At 31.1% G+C, this 26282-nt stretch overlaps 1 protein-coding gene across 3 annotated transcripts in view; it reads right to left on the reverse strand.

Annotated features, from left to right (window-relative positions):
* Positions 1-16428, reverse strand: part of LOC142239080 (uncharacterized) — a 37772-nt gene extending 21344 nt beyond the window's left edge. Inside the window, exons 1-2 of one of the 3 annotated variants that reach the window (XM_075310844.1) lie at positions 16304-16428; positions 1219-1529 (exon numbers count right to left, since the gene is read on the reverse strand). In XM_075310844.1, coding sequence (XP_075166959.1) covers positions 1219-1275 — 57 coding nt within the window. In that variant the 5' untranslated portion in view covers positions 1276-1529; positions 16304-16428. Of the gene's footprint in view, positions 1-1218; positions 1547-15978; positions 16135-16303 lie in introns of those variants that run through there. The other 2 variants (XM_075310842.1, XM_075310843.1) reach the window with 2 other exon arrangements.
* Positions 16429-26282: the final 9854 nt, after the last annotated feature.

Below are 26282 nucleotides of genomic sequence, written 5' to 3' on the forward strand. Positions count from 1 at the left end.
TGACAAAATTTTCTTAAGAATTCAATTTTCACAAAATTTTGTATAGAAATAAAATTTTGACAAAATTTTCTATAGAAATAAAATTTTGACCAAATTTTCTATAGAAATAAAATTTTTACAAAATTTTGTATAGAAATAAAATCTTGACAAAATTTTCTGTAAAAATAAAGTTTTGATAAATTTTTCTTTAGAAATAAGATTTTGACAGAATTTTCAATAGAAATGAAATTTTGCCAAAATTTTCTATAGAAATAAAAGTTTGATAAAATATCCTATAGAAATAAAATTTTGACAAAATTTTCTATAGAAATAAAATTTTGGCAAGCAAATTTATAGAACCAACATTTTGGCAAAATTTTCTATAGAAATAAAATTTGGACATAAAAAATAAAATGTTGACAAAATATTCTATAGGTATAAATTTTTTACAAAATTTTCTATAGAAATAACATTTTGACAAAATTTTCTACAGAAATAAAATTGTGACAAAATTTTCTATAGAAATAAAATTTAAATAAAATTTTTTATAGAAATAAAATTTTGAGAAAATTTTCTATAGAAATAAAATTTTGACAAAATTTTTTATAGAAATAAAATTTTGACAAAATTTTCTATAGAAATAAAATGTTGACAAAATTTTCTATAGAAATAAAATTTTGATAAAATTTTCTATAGAACTAAAATTTTGACAATATTTTCTATAGCAAATAAAATTTTGATAAAATTTTTTGGTGGTTTTTGCTACAATTTTCCCCAAAATTTTGATTGAGTATTTTTGGCACGAGTAGCAACCGTGAAAGGAATCGCTAGCTAGATTAAGAATCTCACTACGACCGATGATATATCGACTTTATAGGGTCTGAAACCAATATTTCGATGTTTAGTTAAAATTTGTTAGGAATTTACTATTGGTTTATTTTGGATTTTATGAGAACGAAGCAGAATTAACGAAATCTGCTTCGTTCAATAATCCAAAAATGTCAGTAAATTTTCGTTATTGTAAAAACGCATTATGGAAATCTAAAAAAAATAAATATAATTTTGTTAAATTTTTACCTGAGGTAGTTCATAACTTTTTAATTTATTGCTGTGTATTAGCCAAAATTTTTAAACCAAATATATGCTAATAGTATTTAATTATAGCTTTTATTAATCGCCTATATAAACACTTGTTATTTCTAAAGGATTTAAAAAAATATATATTAAACTTTTTCTTACCTTTTCCAATTCGAATTGGCGAATTTTATGAATATTCCCTCGTGGCTTTTTAGACATATTTTCCAATGTAATAATCAGCTCACAAATTGCATTGAAGAAATTTTTATTTTCACTAAATGTTATTGATCAGTCAAAGTATTACAAACGCACGTTTTCGTTCTTTTGTTCACACAGTTGTTTTTTAATTTTATTTTTTTTTTCAATAATTTTTTTCTTTAATTTATTGTATGTAAAACAGTTTATCTAATGGCTGATATTTTAGCCATCATAATTCAACAATGAAATTTATTTTTGGTTTGCTCTATTTACTCCTTGATACAACAATAAACTGAAATATTTACACAAAACGAAACGAAAGGAAAACAATTTGAGTTTAATTTTATATTTTGCACGTTTTTGTGTGTGCGGCGCGCGTTAAATTCAATTTCGGTTCTGGCGATGAACGATGCCACAATAACGTTGTTGTCTAGCTGGGTCCTGTTGTTGTTGTTGTTGTTGTTGTTGTTTTTAATTTAGAATATTTTTATTATAAACAAATATTTGGGCGCATCGTGTGTGTATGAATATGTGGGCCGCCAACAGCCGGACATTTTAGGCCAGGCGTGTGTCAATCGCTTGATCGCACAATTTCGGTTGTAACATAAAAAAATATGTATATTTAGAAATTTCACAGTCACCGCGCAATACCGGCTGCCATTGCATACCCAAAGCGGGCGAAAGGCGACAAACAAAAAATTAAAAATGTTTGTAGACTTTTGTTATTATAAATTTTGAATAAAAAAGATTTTTTTTGTATCAATTCTGAAAAAAAAAATATTTAAAAACAAATAAGTAAGAACGAATCTAAGTCGGGCCATTAAATCTTTGTACTCGTACTTAGGATAAAAAATTATTTCAGTGTATGAAGTTGAGGCTTTTGGTCACTTGCCTTCATTTGGATTCTTTTTCATTTTTTTTTAATATTTTGAATTACTCAAATGCTACATATATACACAAAGTAATTTTTTCTTTGTGTATATATATATTGCATATGTGTGTTCTTGTTTACACAGTCATGACTATATATATAAATCGTTTGTAATTTGGCTTTCGTATGATGTGTTTTGCTTTTAATAATTTCCTGGAATATAAATTTAATTTATGTATGCTTAAGAATTTACACGATTTTTATGTGTATATTAAACACAAATAGATGGAAAACTAAAAGTGTAGTTTTTAAAAAATGGCATGTTGTATATTTTAAGGTGAAGTTAATTCGATTTAGAAAGTTTTAAAAAAGGAAATTGTATCAAATAAATTTTAATATAAAACCTACAATAAAACAAGTAAGGAAAGTCTAAAGTCAGGCGGGCCGACTATATTATACCCTGCACCATTTTGTATATATAAATTTTCGATACCATATTACATCCGTCAAATGTGTTGGGTGTTATATATAAGGGTTTGTCCCAAATACATACATTTAAATATCACTCGATCTGGACAAAATTTTATAGACTTCTACAAAATCTATAGACTCATAATTTAAGTCGGCTAATGCACTAGAGTGGAACATAATGTTAATAAAAAAATATGGGGAACATTTAAATCTGAAAGGAACTTCAAAAAACTTTATTTATGATTTATCGCTCGATATATATGTATTAGAAGTTTAGGAAAATTAGAGTAATTTTTACAACTTTTCGACTAAGCAGTGGCGATTTTACAAGGAAAATGTTGGTATTTTGACCATTTTTGTCGAATTCAGAAGAACATATATATGGGAGCTATATCTAAATCTGAACCGATTTCAACCAAATTTGGCACGCATAGCTACAATGCTAACTTTACTCCTTGTGCAAAATTTCAACTAAATCGGAGTAAAAAATTGGCCTCTGTGGTCATATGGGAGTAAATCGAGCGAAAGCTATATATGGAAGCTATATCTAAACCTGAACCGATTTCAACCAAATTTGGCACAGACAGTTGGAATATTAATTCTATTTCCTGTGCAAAATTTCAAGTAAATCGGAGTAAAAGATTGCCACTGTGGTCATATGAGTGTAAATCGGGCGAACGATATATATGGGTGCTATATTTAAATCTGAACCGATTTCAATAAAATTTGACACACTTGACTACACTACTAATTGTACTCCTAGTGCAAAATTTCAACCAAATTGGGGTAGAACTCTGGCTTCTGGGACCATATTAGTTCATATCGGGCGAAATATATATATGGGAGCTATATTTAAATCTGAACCGATTTCAATAAAATTTGGCACACTTGACTAAAGTACTTATTGTTCTTCTTAAGTTAAGCAAATTAGGGTAAAACTCTGGCTTCTGGGGCCATATAACCGATTTCTTCCGAAATCAATAGGGTTCTATTCTGAGCCAAAACACATACTTGTGCCAAATTTGAAGTCGGTTGGACTAAAACTGTGACCTAGACTTTGATTACAAAAATGTGTTCATAGACAGACGGACAGACGAACATGGCTCTATCGACTCAAAAGCCCACCTTGAGCATTTTTGCCAAAGACACCATGTTTCTATCTCGTCTCCTTCTGGGTGTTGCAAACATATGCACTAACTTATAATACCCTGTTCCACAGTGTGGCGCAGGGTATATATATGAGAAACATTTAAATCTGAAATCGCACAAGTATATTTATGATTTATCGGTCGATAGATATATATTAGAATTATAGGAAAATTGGAGTCATCTTTACATGTTTTCGACTTAGCAGTGGTGATTTTTTAAGGAAAATGTGGGTATTTTTGCCCAAATCGAAAAAAACATATATATATATATATATATATATATATATATATATATATATATATATATATATATATATATATATATATATATATATATATATATATATATATATATATATATATATATATATATATATATATATATATATATATATATATATATATATATATATATATATATATATATATATATATATATATATATATATATGGGAGCTATATCTAAATCTGAACCGATTTCTTCCAAAATCAATAAGGTTCTATGCTGACCCAAAACAGAAACTTGTGCCAAATTTGAAGTTGATTGGACTAAAACTGAGACCTGCACTTTGATTACGGACGGACAGACGGACATACCTATATCGGCTCAAGGACCGATCCTGAGCAATATTGCCAAAGACACCATGTGTCTATCTCGTCTCCTTTTGGGTGTTGCAAGCATATGCACTAACTTATAATACCCTGTTCCACAGTGTGGCGCAGGGTATAAAAAGGTTTGTGATTCAATTCATATTTTTGTTTTCGTGTCAAATAGTATATTGAAATATTTCACATATTGAGTTGTCGGACTAAATCTCAATTGTTCTCATTCGGCATTGTTGTAGGTGGCTTTTCATATCTACTATATACCCACCCATTCATTCATTAAGTAAATATTTAAAATTTAAATGTAAAAAATGTTTAGCCATTTTAATTTAAGGCCGTTAGTGCTATGTTGGCTAACGAACTTTTAAATGGCATTATAGACATATATGTCATATTGCCTACATATTCCATATGTCAATTAGGAAGTTAATTTCTGAAATTTCTTCAGTTTATGTTAACCGGAGAGAATATATTTGCAATTTATTTTCTGTTAACTGGTTAATTATAACGAAGCTACATGAAAATGGCCGTATATCTAATATATTAATTTTGAACATATACTGTACATGTATATTAAAGTAATTGATTAATTTGATTTTTAATTGAAATTGTTTCAATCATGGAAATGATAGCACCACTCATCAATATCAATGAAAACAATTTATGCAATTAAACATTTAATATGATTCAACCAATTTTGTGGGAATAATTTATGTTTTGACAACTTATATTACGATGTATTATAAACATAATATCAAATGCTGTAGTGACGAAGTATAGAATTGGAAATATTTTTTTTTTTGGGAGCATTTAGAATTTCCCAAATATACAAAAAAAAAAATAAAATAAACTAATTTTCCCTATAATCTGTCAACAAATTGTTTTCTATATGGGCATATTTCTATAAATCAAAAATCATTTGTTTTACTTTAAAGAAAATTTGCCTTATTTCAAAGGCATATGAATTTAACGGAGGGAAACAAATTTCGCTTCCCAAATTTAATTTAAAAATTTTAAAGAAAAGATTTAAACGTTATCCTTTTTTAATTTTTTTTATATTAGGTTAGCTTAGGTAAAGTGGCATTTCGATATTTCAGGCTCACTTTGACTATTCGGTTCATTTATATTAGATAATTATTTTTTTCGGTGTAGGGTTGAAATTGCTTTGTCTTGGCTTTTGCCTTGTATGAAAAGATCTTAAAAAGGCGTGATATTGAGTTTATTGTGAACTTCTCCATGGTGACGAATGAATGATTTCCCAGTCAAAAAGAAATACTCATACGACATGGTGGCTTTTGGTATTGCTTAAAATTCTCCTCATTAAACGTTTAAGAGGGGTTTAAATTAAACACAATTGCAAAATGCATAATTTTTAGATTCAATTGCTATGGAACATATAATTAAAAAAAAAAAAAACAAGCCTGAAGACTATTCTGTAGTTTGTGTGACCAAATGGCCTTGCGAAAATAGTTTGACCTATATCTATCGAAGTGTGAGAAAAATAAAAAAAAAATCCGAAATAATATTAGGTAAAGTTTTTGTATTAATGTCCATTTACTAGAGACGTACAGTAGAAAAATTGTCTCAAAATTAAAAAAAACAAATTATACAAATGCATTTTAGTGCTCACTCGTATGGAAATTATTTCAAGTTTATTAAGATTTTATTTCCAATGTCCTCCTAAGAGGACATCGGTAGTCAAAGGGTTCAAATAAGGAAATTTTAATTTAAAAAATGTACTGTGTTATGAACATTTTTTAAATTAAAATTTCCTTATTTGAACCCTTTGACTACCGATGTCCCCTTAGGAGGACACAACAAATCCAAACAACCAATTTAGAAATTACTTTTCTCGTATCATCAAGTACTTGCGGCTGGAATAGATGATTTTTTGTTTGGTGTCAAAAAGTTGATATTTGCGTCACAGTGTAATCTTAGTTTTAAAATTATTTTCTTTAAATTTAGAACACATATCTTTGAAATTTGCGTCCCTCCGCAAAAGTCTAATTGTCATTGAAGTAAGGCAAATTTTCATTAGAGTAGAGATTAGGGTGTCCAAATAACCGGATTTTATGAAAAAACGGTTTTCGGTTTATCCGAAAATTACAATTTTTTAAAAAACGGTTTCCGGTTTTTTTATTTTGCTCAAAACCGGTTAACCGGTTAAAACCGAAATTATAGAAATTAGTGAAAATAAGTTTTAAATACTCATTTTATTAAAAAAAAAATAAATAAAAATTCATTGTAATAAAAATAACAATTTATAGAACATTGACAGGAAAATTTAATGCTGTTAAGGTGCTCCTTTTGCGCTGAAAATACTCGTTGACTGATTGTAGATATCCGACTATAAGTTTTGTAAAAGAAATGTTTTCTTTTCTCAAGCAGATAAAAAAGGATTTGCAACAATGTCAAAGAAAGGACGTTACAACTAAGTGGACGTTACAACTAAGTGGACGTTACAACTAAGTGGATCCATTTCCCTACGGGAAATGGATCAACCCCGTATATTTATTTTTTGTATATTTATCACAAAAAAGAAAGCAAATTCGATATATAAGATATCAATCCTAGTTTTAATTTTATTCAGCTTAGATTTAAAGCTATATTGGCTCCCTAAAAAATGTCCTTATTTTTTCAACAAGCAGCATCTTCGGCTGGGATTCAATACCAAGATTCTTAAGGGAAGGTCAAATCCTTAAGGAAGTAAAAATGTGAATCTAGACAAACTTCTTTTTATACGCACCACCATAGAATGGTGACGGGGGTATAATAAGTTTGTCATTCCGTTTGTAACACATCGAAATATCAATTTCCGACTATATAAAGTATATATATTCTTGATCAGGGAGAAATTCTTAGACGATATAACCATGTCCGTCTGTCCTAATTCTGTCTGTCTGTCTGTTGTAATCACGCTACAGTTTTCAATAATGAAGCAATCGTGGGGAAATTTTGCATAAACTCGTCTTTTGTCTGCAGGCAGGTCAAGTTCGAAGATGGGCTATATCGGTCCTGATTTTAATATAGTCCCCATATAAACCGACCTCCCGGTTTGGGGTCTTGGCCTTTTAGAAACAGTAGTTTTTATCCAATTTGCCTTAAATTGGAAATCTAGAGATATTTTAGGACCATAAAGAGGTGTACCAAAAATGGTTAGTATCGGCCCATATTTTGGTATAGCCCGATCGATCTCTCGATGCTATTTCTTGGGCTTATATAAAGCGTAGTTGTTATCCAATTTGCCTGAAATTGGAAATCTAAAGGTATTTTAAGGCCAAAAAGAGGTGTGCCAAAAATGGTGAGTATTGGTCCATATTTTGGTATAGCTCCCATATAGACCGATCTCCAGATTGTACTTCTTGGGCTTATAGACACCGTAGTTTGTATTCAATTTGCCTGAAATTGAAAATCTGGAGGTTTTAGGAAATCTAGAAGTATTTTAGTATTGACAGGAAAATTGAATGCTGTTAAGGCGCTCCTTTTGCGCTGAAAATACTCGTTGACCTATTGTAGATATCCGACTATAAGTTTTGTAAATGAAAAGTTTTCCTTTCTGAGGACCGAAATTTTAGACCGAAATTTTAGAGTATCGGTCCAGGTTTTGGTATATATATATAGACCGATCTCCCGATTTTACTTCTTGGGCTTATAGAAACCGTAGTTTTTATCCAATTTGCCAGAAAATCTGCAGATTTTTGATTTCAAATCAAGGCGTTATTTCATTATTTTCTTGCACACTTTCTGTTAATGATTCCTCTAAAACTCAAACAAAAATTGTTCTTTTAAATAATAATAATAATAAATCCGGAATCTGATATAGTCTTCATAGGTAAAATCTTTAAATTTATCTTCGGGAAGTGTACAGGTTGATGGGATGGGAGAATATCTGTCATTTTTTGCCTAGCATAGAAGACGCATTTCTCTGATATTAAGTTTTTTTCCTTGTCCAAAAGATGATAAACTTTTCCATAAGGGCAGTTTGTCCTTATAATTAAGTGATTCGACTTAAAAATAGGTACCTTAAAATGAAAGAAAATCTTGTTTGACTAAGGCCATCTTGTCTTTAATAATTGTGAAAAATTCTTTAAAATTAATGAAATTGCATTTAAATTTGCATCTTAACTATAAAGCAAAAAAGCGTTCAAATATAGGAGAGGTCTTTCAAGACTATTTTAAAGGCGAATTTTACGGAAAACTCAAATTTAAATGAGAATTTTGTCTTAAATGTGTCCTTACTTCAATTCTCCGCTTTTTTGGCTCGGAATCAATACCAAAATCATTAGTGTAAAGACAAAATCTTTGGAACCGGGCATGTTTTTTTTCGTATTTATATAAACCAATTTCATCATTTTTAATACGAAGTAAAATGACACGCTTCTTGGCATTTATTTTATACAGTAAGTATAGTCAAAGGCAATTTCATGGAAAATAACACTCATGCGTCGCAATAAAGCCCAGTAGACACGAAGACAAGGTGGGTGTGACGGAATATACATACTTATATTATTTGTTTTCTGTTGTGATTTAATTTATATCGTCTGTGTTAGCTGTTGATACATTCCTTTGACATTATTCTAAAGTAAGATTATGTGAGTACTAGAGGAGAACGCGTGAAATGAAATTCGTCGTGACTCAAGAAATTGCGTGAAACTCATGAGGTTTGGATTTGAAAGCGTATGAGTCCATCATTATTATCATAATAATTTTTTGACACTAGAAAAATTATTCGTTATCTATCCACGCTTTTTTATCCTTGGAGGATTTGTTTTAATGGCGCCTACAAAATCTTACTAAAATCATATGATATTTGTCTCAGTTTACTTTGTAAATTACTTTCATTATCAAAGCAAAATTCTGGTATTTCTTGATTTATTTTAGGAGGAATGTGAACAAAAAAATACTTAACATTCATTTATCATGTACAAATGCTATTTAATTTGTGTTGTTTTTTTTTTTCTATTTTAAGTATTTTTAAATAAAGACAAACTGTTTTTTATGTCATTGTCGGTGATTGCATACAGTGAAATAAATATGTAAGGAAATCAATATATGTTAAAGCTAAACGCTATCAGGGATGGAAAATACAACTTTTAAGAAAGTACAAAAAAGGCTTTTTTTGAGCGAAAAAGTACTTCTCACTAAATTTCAACAAAAATTCAAATAGAAGATTATTGTCAGGAGCTCCTTTAGACTGAATTTTAAAGAAAATAAAATTTTGTTTGTCAACTCCACAATTTTAAATATTTATTTAGTTTTATATCCCCTTACAAAGACCACCGTAGTATCAGAGAGTGTTAAGAAAACAAGAGAACGAAACTGTCAAGCGAAACTGCGACAGTAGGTGGCAGTTATGAGGAAATTTATCTAATGTCATGCAGTTTTTGTCGGCGCTTCTCTCAAATATCATACCGTTTGCGTCGCCGTCACTCAGTTCAGATCTCTGCCGGCCTTATGAAACATAAGAAAAATAGGATTTAGAACCTACTTTGTAATAACAAATGTTCTTTTATATAAATCTTTTCATTCTAGTAAATTTTTTGGCAGACAATTTGAAATTACAAACTGCCGATGCCTTAATAAAGAATTTATCAAAGCAGCGCTTCGACCGCAACGTCGGTTATACCAAAGCTGCAGGCATTGTGCGACATCTATACGGTTGACATTTGTTGTTTGTGTAGAAGAGAAATTTTCGTCCTCTTGTTTTCTTAATACTCTCTGGTAGTATTGTAATCAAGGTTGCCACAGTTGTTAGAATTCTACCAAAAATTTTAGTTTTTTTTGCTGTTTGTTATATTAGTAGAATTCATGATACTCCATAAATTTTCCATAAATGAATAAAAATAAATTTTTGACGAAATTTTCTATGTAATATAAAATTCTGACAAAATTTTCTATATGGATAAAATTTTGACAAAATTTTCTATAGAAAAAAAATGTTGACAACATTTTCTATAGAAATAAAATGTTGACAACATATTTTATAGAAATAAAATTTTGACTAAATATTCTATAAAAATAAAATGTTCATAACATTTTCTATAGAAATAAAATTTTGACAAAATTTTCTATAGAAATAAATTTTTTTTGTTTTGTTATTGTTGGTTTTGTTCTTTAAGCATTGTTGTTGTTTTTTTATTGCAGCTTAAAACCATACATTGACTAAACTACAAGTGTAGCTTAACCAACAGAGGAAAAGAATGTTTGTCAAATTTATTTGGGCAAAGCCCTATAGACTGCAAGATGGTTGGATGGACGCACGTTTCGGAATTACCACATTCCTCATCAGCATCCTCTACTTGTAGCAAAACTATCAACCAATTATCAGAATAAATTCAGGCAGTTCATTAAACCCAACAATGAACCACACTTGAACCTTCCGAAAAAAGGTTCATCCAACTATCTTGCAGTCTATAGGGCTTTGCCCAAATAAATATGACAAACATTCTTTTCCTCTGTTGGTTAAGCTACACTTGTAGTATTGTCAATGTATGGTTTTAAGCTGCAAAAAAAAAACAACAGAAATAAAATTTTGACAAAATTTTCTATAGAAATACACTTTTGACAAAATTTTCTATGGAAATAAAATTTTGACAAAATTTTCTATAGAAATAAAATTTTGACAAAATTTTCTATAGGAATACAATTTTGACTAAATTTTCTATAGCAATAATATTTTGACTAAATTTTCTACAGAAATAAAATTTTGACAAAATTTTCTACAGAAATAAAATTTTGACAAAATTTTCTATAGAAATACACTTTTGACAAAACTTTCTATGGAAATAAAATTTTGACAAAATTTTCTATAGAAATAAAATTTTGACAAAATTTTCTATAGAAATACAATTTTGACAAAATTTTCTATAGGAATAACATTTTGACTAAATTTTCTACAGAAATAAAATTTTGACAAAATTTTCTACAGAAATAAAATTTTGACAAAATTTTCTATAGAAATACACTTTTGACAAAATTTTCTATGGAAATAAAATTTTGACAAAATTTTCTACAGAAATAAAATTTTGACAAAATTTTCTATAGAAATACAATTTTGACTAAATTTTCTATAGGAATAACATTTTGACTAAATTTTCTACAGAAATAAAATTTTGACAAAACTTTCTACAGAAATAAAATTTTGACAAAATTTTCTATAGAAATAAAATTTTCACTAAATGTTCCATAGAAATAAAATTTTGACAAAATTTTCTATAGAAATAAAACTTTGACAACATTTTCTATATGAATAAAATTTTGACAAAATTTTCCATAGAAATAAAATTTTCACTAAATTTTCTATAGAAATAAAATATTGACTAAATTTTCTATAGGAATAAAACTTTGACATAATTTTCTATAGAAACAAAATTTTGACAAAAATTTCTATGGAAATAAAATTTTGACAAAATGTTCCATATAAATAAAATTTTGACAAAATTTTCTATAGAAATAAAATTTTGACAAAATGTTCCATAAAAATAAAATTTTGACAAAATTTTTTTATAGAAATAAAATGTTGACAAAATTTTCTATAGGAATACAATTTTGACGAAATTTTCTATAGGAATAATATTTTGACTAAATTTTTCACAAAAATAAAATTTTGACAAAAATTTCGATGGAAATAAAATTTTGACAAAACATTCCATAGAAATAAAATTTTGGCAAAATTTTCTATAGAAATAAAACTTTGACAAAATTTTCTATAGAAATAAAATTTTGACAAAATTTTCTATAGAAATAAAATTTTGACAAAATTTGCACTAGAAATAAAATTTTGACAAAATTTTCTATAGAAATAAAATTTTTACAAATTTTCTATAGAAATAAAATTTTGACTAAATTTTCTATAGGAATAACATTTTGATAAATTTTCTATAGGAATAGCAGTTTGCTAAATTTTCTTTAGAAATAAAATTTTGACAGAATTTTCTATAGAAATAAAATTTTGACAAAATTTTCTATAGGGATATAATTTTCTTTAGAAATAAAATTTTGAAAAAATTTTCTATAGAAATAAAATTTTGACAAAATTTTCTATAGAAATAAAATTTTGACAAAATGTTCCATAGAAATAAAATCTTTACAAAATTTTCATTAGAAATAAAATTTGACAAAATTTTCTTTAAAAATAACAATTTGACAAAATTTTCTATAAAAATAAAATTTTGACAAAATTTTCTATAGAAACTAAATTTTGACAAAATTTTCTATAGAAATTAAATTTTGACAACATTTTCTATAGAAATAAAAATTTCACAAAAATTTCTATGCAAGCAAAATTTTGACAAAATGATCCATAGAAATAAAATTTTGACAAAATTTTCTATAGAAATAAAACTTTGACATAATTTTCTATAGAAACAAAATTTTGACAAAAATTTCTATGGAAATAAAATTTTGACAAAATGTTCCATATAAATAAAATTTTGACAAAATTTTCTATAGAAATAAAATTTTGATAAAATTTTATATAGAACTAAATTATGACAAAATTTTCTACAGAAATAAAATTTTAACAAAGTTTTCTATAGAAATAAAATTTTGCCAAATTTTTCTATAGAAATAAAATTTTGGCAAAGTTTTCTATAGAAATAAAATGTTGACAAAATTTTCTATAGGAATACAATTTAGACTAAATTTTCTATAGGAATAACATATTGACTAAATTTTCTACAGAAATAAAATTTTGACAAAATTTTCTACAGAAATAAAATTTTGACAAAATGTTCCATAGAAATTAAATTTTGACAAAATTTTCTATAGAAATAAAACTTTGACAAAATTTTCTATAGAAATAAAATTTTGACAAAATTTTCTATAGAAATAAAACTTTGACAAAATTTTCTATATAAATAAAATTTTGACATGGTTTTCAATAGAAATAAAATTTTGACATAATTTTCTACAGAAATAAAACTTTGACAACATTTTCTATATGAACAAAATTTTGACAAAATTTTCCATAGAAATAAAATTTTCACTAAATGTTCTATAGAAATAAAATTTTGACTAAATTTTCTATAGGAATAAAACTTTGACATAATTTTCTATAGAAACAAAATTTCGACAAAAATTTCTATGGAAATAAAATTTTGACAAAATGTTCCATATAAATAAAATTTTGACAAAATTTTCTATAGAAATAAAATTTTGACAAAATGTTCCATAAAAATAAAATTTTGACAAAATTTTCTATTGAAATAAAATGTTGACTAAATTTTCTATAGGAATACAATTTTGACTAAATTTTCTATAGGAATAACATTTTGACTAAATTTTTCACACAAATAAAATTTTGACAAAAATTTCGATGGAAATAAAATTTTGACAAAATATTCCATAGAAATAAAATTTTGGCAAAATTTTCTATAGAAATAAAACTTTGACAAAATTTTCTATAGAAATAAAATTTTGACAAAATTTGCACTAGAAATAAATTTTTGACAAAATTTTCTATAGAAATAAAATTTTGACAAATTTTCTATAGAAATAAAATTTTGATAAAATTTTCTATAGAAATAAAATTTTGACAAAATTTCTATAGCAAACTAAATTTTCAAAAAATTGTCTATAGAAATAAAATTTTGACTAAATTTTCTATAGGAATAACATTTTGATAAATTTTCTATAGGAATAACATTTTGCTAAATTTTCTATAGAAATAAAAATTTGACAAAATTTTCTTTATAAATAACAAAATTTTCTATAGAAACTAAATTTTGACAAAATTTTCTATAGAAATTAAATTTTGACAACATTTTCTATAGAAATAAAAATTTCACAAAAATTTCTATGGAAACAAAATTTTGAGAAAATGATCCATAGAAATAAAATTTTGACAAAATTTTCTATAGAAATAAAACTTTGACATAATTTTCTATAGAAACAAAATTTTGACAAAAATTTCTATGGAAATAAAATTTTGACAAAATGTTCCATATAAATAAAATTTTGACACAATTTTCTATAGAAATGAAATTTTGATAAAATTTTCTATAGAACTAAATGTTGACAAAATTTTCTACAGAAATAAAGTTTTAACAAAGTTTTCTATAGAAATAAAATTTTGCCAAATTTTTCTATAGAAATAAAATTTTGGCAAAGTTTTCTATAGAAATAAAATTTTGACAAAATTTTCTATAGGAATACAATTTAGACTAAATTTTCTATAGGAATAACATATTGACTAAATTTTCTACAGAAATAAAATTTTGACAAAATAAAATAGAAATAAAATTTTGACAAAATAAAATAGAAATAAAACTTTGACAAAATTTTCTATAGAAATAAAATTTTGACAAAATTTTCTATAGAAATAAAACTTTGACAAAATTTTCTATAGAAATAAATTTTTTGACAAAATTTTCTATATAAATAAAATTTTGACATGGTTTTCAATAGAAATAAAATTTTGACATAATTTTCTATAGAAATAAAATTTTGACAAAATTTTCTATAGAAATAACATTTTGCCAAAAATTTTCTATTGAAATAAAATTTTCACAATAGCAAACTAAATTTTGACAAAATTTTCTACAGAAATAAAATTTTGACAAGATTTGCTTTAGAAATAACATTTTGACAAAATTTTTTATAGAAATAACATTTTGACGAAATTTTCTATAGAAATAACATTTTGACAAAGATTTCTAAAGAAATAAAATTTTGACAAAATTTTCTTCACATGCACACTTGACTGGTTTGCCAAATTTGTGAAAGGCTATTAGCAAATAAGTTTGTTGAAGACTTTCTCAAAATATTAAAACATTTTGTCAAAACTATTTTGTACCATAAATTTGATATCGGCTCAAAACTCTACACAAAAGGTACTAAATCATTCGCGGGGGTACTCGCTGACCGTATTAAAAAAGTACTATAGTACTTTATTTTCCATCCCTGGACGCTATATGATCTCATTCATTTCATTTGTAATGGCATATTAAAATTTTTGGAAAAGGGAAATTTCAAGTGCAAGAAAATCAAATTTGATAAAAATATGTATTGTTTTTATGTACCATATGTATTGTAAATAGGGTATGTATGTGGCTTAGGGATTTTTTCCGGGAACGTGATCCCGGGATCTTGTTTTTAATTTATTTTTTATAAGTACTTTAAAACCGTAGCAAACCAACAAAATCAATTTAATTTTAAAAAGCTTCGTAGGCACTTTTTGATCCGTTTATCATTTCATCACATACCAATTGCACCACATAGGGGATCTTGTCAAACACAAAACAAGTTAAGTGACAGACACCCTGTTCTATTATTTCGAAATAAACATTGCCAACTACCACAACAAAACGATGCATAACGGTACATAAGGATTTGGAAGAGACAACAGTGGCATCATTCATCGGTAATAACAGCAGGGGGCAAATATTCGCAATCTTGTCGTATTTGTAATAGTATAGCTGTGTGTGTGTGTGTATATGCATATTGTGCTACATATACACTTGATTTTCACATCATCACTACACGTCGCATTATACCAGCCACTGGCTGGCTACTGTATTATTTCAGTATTTATTTTTTTTTTAATTCTTCATCTTCATCATGATCAAACGCGAACATCAAAAAATAAAGAAAAACAAATTTCACTTGTCCACTTTTTCGCTTGGATACCTCCTCAAAACTTGTACATATTTTCTGTTGTTCTTTTGGGATGATGGTAGAAAATTCTTATATAAAATAGAAATTATGAATGATTTTTTTGAAAAGAAATTTTCATTTAGCACAGCACAAGGAATAGAGGAAAAAACACCGAAGACACAAAGTAATTGATTGAATGGTTTCGTTTTTTGTCAATTTATTGGGGGAGTAACTTTTGATTTCTGTTTTATTTTTTGTCGTTGTTTTTTTTTTTGAAATTTGACTATAAAAATTTTATTTCTTAAATTAATCGCATTTTATAGGTTGTATATATTTGAGAGATATTTTCTTTTAATACCGTTTATACGATAATTTGTTAAACTAAAAATGGCTATTTTTAAAATGCAATCTCAGGCACTCTATGTAGTTTTTCTTCAATGACACCGAGAATTTTCGATTTTTATACCGACCCGCAGGAGAAACTAAAACAGACTAAAGATCCATATTCGAAAAAATCTCAAATTCATTTGGGGTCTATAATTTCGAAAATTAAAAAAAAAACAACAACAACAAAATCAAAAACAACAACAACCACAATTTGCTTATACTCATCTAGAGCAACTGAAGTGTATATTATTGAGAGGGCCATTTGTTTGTTTTCCCCCAAAATGAATATGAAGAAAATTTACCGAGCAGCAAGACCCCAGAAATGTTTGTCTATTTAGTTTTTTTTTTTCATTTTTCGCATTCTCAAAGAAATCGAAAATATGAACGCAATCAAACACATTTATAACTATAGAAATTTATGGTAAATTTTCAGAGAAAATTTTCGAAATTGATTTTCAAAGAGCGAGAGAGCGAAAAAATTTTCCAGGAGTCTATATTTTTTGTAAATAAAAGCAAATATGCGGCAAAATTGAAAACAATGAAATTTTTATCCTAGTGTAGACTAGGAAATATACTACCAGAGAGTTTTGCACCAAATCCATTCACACTTTGTTCTTTTCTCCTTTGATTAATATGCCAATTTACCAGACGAGTACATGTAACTGCATGCATAGCTTTTGTTGAAAACTGTAGTCCATTGAACCCACGAATGCATTGGATCTCTGGTAAGGAAAGTAATAATAGCCGCATGGAGATTATGTATGAACAATTTTCTGCAACAATCATACCATAAATTTATAAGACTTTGTTATGTCTCCTACCCATGATGGACATTACCATCATGGGTAATGTCTTCCACGGCACAGGTTTATTCAATCTGATCCACTTCTTTGTTTTAATAAGGCAGAATATTTCTTTGTCATAATAAGTGTGTGTGTGTTCCAAGCGGTTTTCCCTCAAGATTTTTTTCATTTTTTTTGTCAGTCAGTCAGTCCTTTTTGTTAATATTTAAAATACAGTTTTTCGATCTTATTCTTTCATTGATACCTTGATCTTAAACTTCTGGATGAAGCTTCCTTCTTTTCGTGGTAAAAAAATTGTTTTGGTAGAAAAGTATATTTTTTTGTGAGAAACGTTGACGGGAGTATTTTTTATGTTGGGAACTTGTACAATATTTTCAAATTCATTGTAGCTTTTGATTATCTTCACTGAATTTTAAATTTAGATTTAAACAATTTACCATTTGTTTTTACCTTTAATATTTTTTTTAATATTATTTCATTATACCCTGCGCCACACCTGTTCCACAGTATGTTTGTAGCACCCACGGTATGTTTGTAGCACCCAGAAGGAGACGAGATAGACACATGGTGTCTTTGGCAATAATGCTCAGGGTGGGTCCCTGAGTCGATATAACCATGTCAGTCTGTCCGTCCGTCTGTCTGTGAACACATTTTTGTGATCAAAGTCTAGGTCGCAATTTAAGTCCAATCGCCTTCAAATTTGGCACATGTTCCTAATTTGGGTCAGAATAGAACCCTATTGATTTTGGAAGAAATCGGTTCAGATTTAGATATAGCTCCTATATATATCTTTCGCCCGATATGCACTAATATGGACCCAGTAGCCAAAGTTTTATACCGATTTGCTTGAAATTTTGTACAAACATAACACCTAGTCGTATAGTCAAGTGTGCAAAATTTTATTGAAATCGGTTCAGATTTAGATCTAGCTCCCATATATATCTTTCGCCCAATATGGACTTATATGGCCCCAGAAGCCAGATTTTTGGCCGAATTTGGTTGAAACTTTGCACTAGGAATACAATTATTAGTATAGTCAAGTGTGCAAAATTTGATTGAAATCGGTTCAGATTTAGATATAGCTCGCCCGATATGGACTAATATGATCCTAAAAGCCAGAGTTTTGGCCTAATTTGATTGAAATTTTGCACAGGGAGTAGATTTAGCATTGTAGCTATGCGTGCCAAATTTGGTTGAAATCGATTCAGATTTAGATATAGCTCCCATATATATCTTTCGCTCGATATGCACTTATATGGACCCAGAAACAGAGTTTTATCCCGATTAGCTTGAAATTTTGCACAAGGAGTACAATTGGTAGTATAGTCATGTGTGCCAAATTCGATTGAAATCGGTTCAGATTTAGATATAGCTTCCATATATATTTTTCGCCCGATATGGACTTATATGGCCCCAGAAGCCAGAGTTTTGGTCCAATTTGGTTGAAATTTTGCACTAGGAGTACAATTAGTAATATAGTCATGTGTGCCAAATTTGGTTGAAATCGGTTCGGATTTAGATATAGCTCCCATATATATGTTTTTCTGATTTGGACAAAAATGGTCAAAATACCAACATTTTCCTTGTAAAATCGCCCCTGCTTAGCCGAAAAGTTGTAAAAATGACTCTAATTTTCCTAAACTTCTAATACATATATATCGAGCAATAAATCATAAATAAACTTTTGCGAAGTTTCCTTAAAATTGCTTCAGATTTAAATGTTTCCCATATTTTTTTTACTAACATTGTGTTCCACCCTAGTGCATTAGCATTTTGAGTCTATAGATTTTGTAGAAGTCTATCAAATTCTGTCCAGATCGAGTGATATTTAAATGTATGTATTTGGGACAAACCTTTATATATAGCACCCAACACATTTGACGGATGTGATATGGTATCGAAAATTTAGATCTACAAAGTGGTGCAGGGTATAATATATCGGCCCCGCCCGACTTTAGACTTTCCTTACTTGTTTATCCTTCAATTTTTTTTTTAATTATTTATTATTACACTCATAGAAAAAAGTCTGCTAAAACAGCAGTCGTTGTTTGTTGTTATATTTTTGTGCTTCTGTTCTACTAATTTCTTTGGGTGTATTTTTTTATATTCATTGTTTACCATCATCTTGTTAATGATAAGTTTGTAGATGTGGCCTAGATGTGGATCCATTCATTGTAAAAATTCTTTTTAATTACTTTACGGACCGTAGATTTTGCGTGGAAATCGACAACATAAAATCGTCATATGGGAATGTCAAAAGTGGAGTGCCGCAAGGCAGTGTCCTCGCACCACTATTGTTCAATTTATTCCAACACGATTTTCCGCACACAACTCTCAGATCCAAAGCCATTCTCTATGCTGACGACTGCATGATCTATACCCATAACGAGTTTCCTCTTCTACTATCCATCTCAACATTATCAATGAATTTTATACCAAGTGGGGCATAAAAGTAAATGCATCCAAATCTGAAACAATATGTATAAGGAACCCCTCAGGGAAATGCGCGCGCCATGTAGTGCCTCAAAGCAAAAATCTAAATATTTCTGTCAATGGCATTGCAATTCCTGTCAAAACAACAAAGAAATATCAATTTATTTAAATTCAATAATCATTGTAGATCGAACCAAATCAAGGCAAAAAAGATTACTGGAATTCTCTCCAGAGTCCTTCCTAACCGATATCTTCCTCGTGAAACCAAACTGCTGATTTACAAAGCAGCAATTAGATATATTCTGATCTATGTTTTTCCAATATGGTTTTCAATCTCTCCCTCAGTTGCAAAGGAGATGGAAGTCTTCGAGCGGTCTGTGTTGAGAAAATGCATCGGAAAGAATTTTCAATCCCAAACAAGGCGATTTTTCAATGCATATTGTTACGAATTTGATAATTATAGATATAAGTTTATTTAAATTAGTTTCCGTTAATTTAAAACTTCAAATTGTAACGATAAAATTTCGCTATCACTTGTTGGAATCATCTATTCATTTTCTAGTATTTTCCTGAATTTCTTTTATGTTCTTTGGTTTGCTTACCGAAATGTTAGTTCTTACTCTCTCATAGAATAGCAACCCCTTTGCTTTGTTATTCTGCATTCTCATTTCATCTCATTGTCTATTGTCATTGTTGTTGTAGAATGCGAGCATATATCTATGTGAGTGTGTATGTGTTTGGCAGCCACCAGACGAATAACTTAATGATCGTAGATCCTTCTAGCATTGTCTAAGAATGTTCTGGCGTTGCCAGAATATTGTAGTGCTACCAGAATGTTCTCGTATTGCCACACCGTCATATATAAAAGCGCTCGCATGCTGCTAACGAGTCAGTCTTAATTAAAGCGTCAAACGAATAACTTCAGTGTGAACGAATTGTAAAGTGTGAAGTCATAGTAAATAAATTGTAGATTGTCGTTATTTAAAAGAACTGTGTTTTAATTGTTGGGTAATTAAAAACGCCTAAATATAAAAACGTAACAATTGGTGTCAGAAGTGGGATAACGAAAAAAATCTACAATGAAGTTTAATGAGCTTCGTGTGGAAGACTTAAAAAAGGAATTGAGCAAACTGGAGCTGCCGACAACAGGCAATAAGGCCCAGCTTCAAAAGCGTCTACTGGAAGAGTTTGAACGGCGTAATATGGACATTGCGACGCATGAGTTTGATTATAAGGAAGACATTGATGAATCAATACTCGTCAATACCAGCAGTGTAGAAACTCCGTCTGTGGCTTCGAGTGTTGTAGATTACACATCAATGCTCAGTGTTTTGAGTAAAATGATGGAGGAAAACTCTAGAAAAATCATGGATGAGAATTCTAGAAAAATGGAGGAAAATTCTAGAAAAATAGAAGCAAATTCTAGAAAATTGGAAGAAAAATTCGCCGAAAATTCAAAAAAAATGGACGAAAATTCAAAAAAAGATGGACGAAAATTCTAGAATTCTCAATGAAAAACTACAACAAATTTCTGAAGGCATGGAAAAACGTGTGGACCATATAGAAAATCAAATTGTGGAATTGGATAAGAAAGTTCTTTCTGTGGATGAGAAAATTATGGTTCATGATGAGAAGTTTCTGCACATCGAGAAAAAAATGTCAGAGCTGGAAATTAAAGGTGGTCCAGTGCGCGTCATCGAGGGCTCAAAAATCAAAACTCCTATTTTCGATGGCTCAACGTCATTTGATGTCTTCAAATTCCAATTCGAAATGGTTGCTTGTAGAAATTTGTGGAATGACGATGATAAAGCAATTGAACTTCTATTGGCATTAAAGGGCAATGCTGCTGATGTGATACAAAGCATTCCTGCTGCTTCTAGAAATAACTATAATGAAGTAATAGCGGCACTTCAACGCAAGTATGGTGGAGAGCACAAGCAGGACATCTTCAGAATGGAGTTGAGAGGAAGAATCCAGAAATCGAATGAAACCCTACAAGATTTCGCAACAGAAGTTGAGCGGCTAGTGCTTTTGACATACCCAGGTGAGAGTCATCCTCTTGTGGACCGTATCAAGATTGAAACCTTCGTCAATGGAATTCGAGACCCAGATATAAAATGTGCAACATATGCGTCACAAAAGGCTACATTCGCTGAAACAGTAACATTCGCACTTGCACAGGAGACTGCGAGATTGCTAGCGCGGCCTCAAATTCACAAGGTACGTAAAGTAGAGACAGAGTGTGATGAATCAAAGTCCGTTATTGAGTCGATGAAAGAGGCCATGAAGCAGGCAATGCAAGAAATGAAGCAAGAGGCAAATAAATCCCGGATCAAATGCTATAACTGTGATAAGCCGGGACATCTAGCTCGAGAATGCAAAGCACGACGCAAACGGTCAAGGTCCACATCACCATCTCCATTAAACAATAGCCATAAGAAGGTGACCCCACAGTCAAGTGAGTCACCTTTAAACTAAATCGAGCTAGTTCAGCGGGGCAAGAGCTGGCTCCCACAGACGATGGCCCCACCATCTCCATAGCAATAGTTCAACAGAAAAATAACAATTTAACTATTGCGGGTGTTATTAATGGCGACAAGCGTACTTTGACGTTGGATACTGGTGCATCAAAGTCTATCATTAGATCTGATTTAGTAAAAGGAAAAGTTACACCACTGATTGGAGTCAAGCTACGCACGGCTACAGGGGAACCCGCAACGGTATATGGAAAGGTCACCGTAAAATTAACTATTGCTAACAAATCCGTTACTTATGATTTCATTGTGGCCGATATAGTGGACGAAGTTATAATTGGAGCGGATTTCATGATTGCTTTTGGCCTCAATCTGGATATGAAGCGTCGTGTAATGACATGGTGCGATGCCGAAATAACGGTAAACGTGGGATACGACGAGAATACACCTGTCAGACGTTTGACAACGAGCCAGTCAGAGTCTATACCACCGAATGCCGAAGCAATTATATGGGTTTCTATGAATGGAGATTGTGAAGTCGGCCAATTGTGGGTTGTTGAACAAGCAGAAAACAAAAGCAACAACATCTTGATAGCAAATGCCCTGGTAACAACGAACGAAGAGAGACTAATACCAGTTCGTGTCTTGAACTTGTCTGACAATCATGAGCAAATTGTAAAATTTTCTGATATTGGAAAATGTACACCAGCCGAGGCAATAGTCAATTTGGAAGGCAACTCATCAAAGACACATGGAGCAGTGAGAAAACATCTAGAAGGGTATTTCGAGGCTTGGACACGTCATCTATCGCCGTCAGAGAGAAATAAAGCCAAGCAATTGTTGTGGAAAAACGCCTCTGCTTTTGCTTCTGAAAAGGGAAATCAAGGAAGAACATCTGTAGTGAAACATGAAATTAAAACCGCAGAAGAAAGGCCCATAAAACAGGCACCACGAAGTGTTCCCCTGGCAAAAAGAGACGAAGTTCAAAAGCTCATAAAGGAAATGGCGGAGAGTGGAGTGATCGAACCATCATCAAGTCCTTGGTGTTCCCCAGTTGTGCTGGTCAAAAAGAAAGATGGAAGTACCCGATTCTGCGTGGACTACAGAAAACTGAATGATGTCACCAAAAAGGACAGTTATCCGCTTCCACGCATTGATGACACGTTGGACACACTAGCCGGAACAACATGGTTTTCTACGCTTGATTTGCAGAGTGGATATTGGCAAGTAGAGATCGCCGAGAAAGACAAGGAAAAGACGGCTTTTGGCGTTAATGGCGGTCTCTGGCAATTCAATGTAATGCCGTTCGGGCTCTGCAACGCTCCGGCTACCTTCGAAAGATTGATGGAGCGGGTACTGAAGGGGTTGCACTGGAAGTCGTGCTTGATATACTTGGACGACATCATAGTGATGGGCAAAACATTTGACGAGCACCTTAAGAACTTGAAAGACGTTATCCGGCAATTGTCAGCCGCTGGTCTACGCCTTAACGCAAAGAAATGTTCTCTTTTCCAGCGGGAAGTTAAATACCTGGGTCATCATGTGACTGCAGAGGGCATATCCACCGATGAAGACAAAATCCAAGCTGTCATAGATTGGCCACGACCCCGAAATCTCCACGAATTAAGAAGTTTCCTTGGGTTATGTACATATTACCGACGATTCGTCCCAAACTTCGCCAGCATCGCCGCTAGTCTCCATAAATTGACGCAAAAAGGTCAGAAGTTCCAGTGGAGCGACGAACAGGAGGATTCATTCCAACATTTAAAAGAACTTTTATGTTCAGCTCCTGTTCTAGCGTATCCTATTCCGGGCGAAAAATTTGTTTTGGATACAGATGCTAGCGCGCATGGTATTGGAGGTGTGCTATCCCAACAGATAGACGGCAAGGAGAAGGTCATCGGATATTTCAGCCGAACGTTGTCCAAGCCCGAAAAGAACTACTGTGTAACGCGACGAGAACTGCTAGCCGTCATAGAGGGTGTAAAACATTATCATAAATATTTGTATGGACAACACTTCTTGCTCAGGACTGATCACTCAGCTCTACGATGGTTGCTCCAATTCAAGAATCCGGAAGCTCAACTGGCACGTTGGATCGAGAGGCTCCAAAGCTATGATTTCAGTATCGAGCATAGAAAAGGTGGAAAACACGGTAACGCTGACGCTTTGTCACGTCGACCTTGCAGTATAGAATGCAAGCACTGCTCGAAAGCTGAACATAAGGAGGAGATTGTTGATATTCGGCTGTTACACATCGAATCTGGAGTGGACTGGCCAACAGAACAGCGTAAAGATCCCATTTTGAACAAAATTATGTCGGCAAAGGAAGAGAACAAGAAGCCCGGTAAGAAAGACATCGCAGCCGAAAGTCCACTTATGAAATCATACTGGGCTCAATGGGATAGTTTAGTTCTAGTCAATGGATCCCTGCAACGTAAATGGGAAAGCGAAGATGGCAAGAGCAGCCGAAATTTGATCATCGTACCGGATTCCAAAATAAGAGACGTTTTGGCGGAGTTCCATAATGGTCCCAGTGGAGGTCATCTGGGAATAACCAAAACAGCCGAGAAAGTGAAGCAACGATTCTACTGGGTTGGATGCCAGAAATCAATTGCTGAATGGGTAGCCAATTGCGAGAAGTGCATGAAGGCGAAAGGTCCAACAAGGAAAAGTCGAGGTCCTATGCAAGAATATAGACCAGGAGCCCCGTTTGAAAGAATAGCAATGGACGTGGCAGGCCCTTTCCCAGTAAGTGATTCTGGAAACCGTTATGTCCTTGTGGTCATGGATTACTTCAGCAAATGGCCGGAGGTGTATGCAATTCCAAACCAAGAGGCAAAAACGATTGTGGATGTTGTCAACAAAAACTGGATATGTCGCTACGGTGTGCCGTCCGAGATTCACTCAGACCAGGGAAGAAATTTTGAATCGGCCATATTCAAAGAGATGTGTGAATCCCTTGGTATCAAGAAAACGAGGACTACACCATTACATCCACAATCCGATGGCATGGTAGAAAGGTTTAACCGCACTCTGGAGGAACATCTTCGAAAAGTAGTGGACAACGGCCAGAGGGACTGGGACGAGCATATACCAAAGTTTTTGCTGTCGTATAGATCTGCCATTCATGATTCCACCTCCCGAACACCGGCCAATGTTCTATTCGGAACTGAGTTGAAGTTGCCTGGAGATCTGATATTCGGCGCTAAACCTAATGAGCTCGCCATGGAAGAAAGCAGAAACGACATCTCAAACACTTTCGGTGAAGTTCACGAATCAGTGCGCAACAAAATAAAAATGGTCAGCAACAGAATGAAGGCGAGATACGATCGTGCTGTAAATACTGAGGGCTTCCAAGAAGAAGAATTGGTTCTGCTATTTAACCCGCAACGAAAGAAAGGATTGTGTCCTAAACTGCAAACACAGTGGGAAGGCCCATACAAAGTCATCAAGAAGATCAATGATGTTGTATACCGGATTCAGAAGGACGACAGCCCTAGATCAAAGATGAAAGTTGTACATCTGGAACGATTGGCTCCTTACGGAACAGGTTCTGTGCCTGTTCGGGACGAACAGGCTTAAGCGGGAGGCAGTGTTACGAATTTGATAATTATAGATATAAGTTTATTTAAATTAGTTTCCGTTAATTTAAAACTTCAAATTGTAACGATAAAATTTCGCTATCACTTGTTGGAATCATCTATTCATTTTCTAGTATTTTCCTGAATTTCTTTTATGTTCTTTGGTTTGCTTACCGAAATGTTAGTTCTTACTCTCTCATAGAATAGCAACCCCTTTGCTTTGTTATTCTGCATTCTCATTTCATCTCATTGTCTATTGTCATTGTTGTTGTAGAATGCGAGCATATATCTATGTGAGTGTGTATGTGTTTGGCAGCCACCAGACGAATAACTTAATGATCGTAGATCCTTCTAGCATTGTCTAAGAATGTTCTGGCGTTGCCAGAATATTGTAGTGCTACCAGAATGTTCTCGTATTGCCACACCGTCATATATAAAAGCGCTCGCATGCTGCTAACGAGTCAGTCTTAATTAAAGCGTCAAACGAATAACTTCAGTGTGAACGAATTGTAAAGTGTGAAGTCATAGTAAATAAATTGTAGATTGTCGTTATTTAAAAGAACTGTGTTTTAATTGTTGGGTAATTAAAAACGCCTAAATATAAAAACGTAACAATATTTATACGATATGGCTAAAATAGCACCTATTTGTTCATA

This window comes from Haematobia irritans, chromosome 5, assembly GCF_050003625.1.
Source record: "Haematobia irritans isolate KBUSLIRL chromosome 5, ASM5000362v1, whole genome shotgun sequence".
NCBI lineage: Eukaryota > Metazoa > Arthropoda > Insecta > Diptera > Muscidae > Haematobia > Haematobia irritans.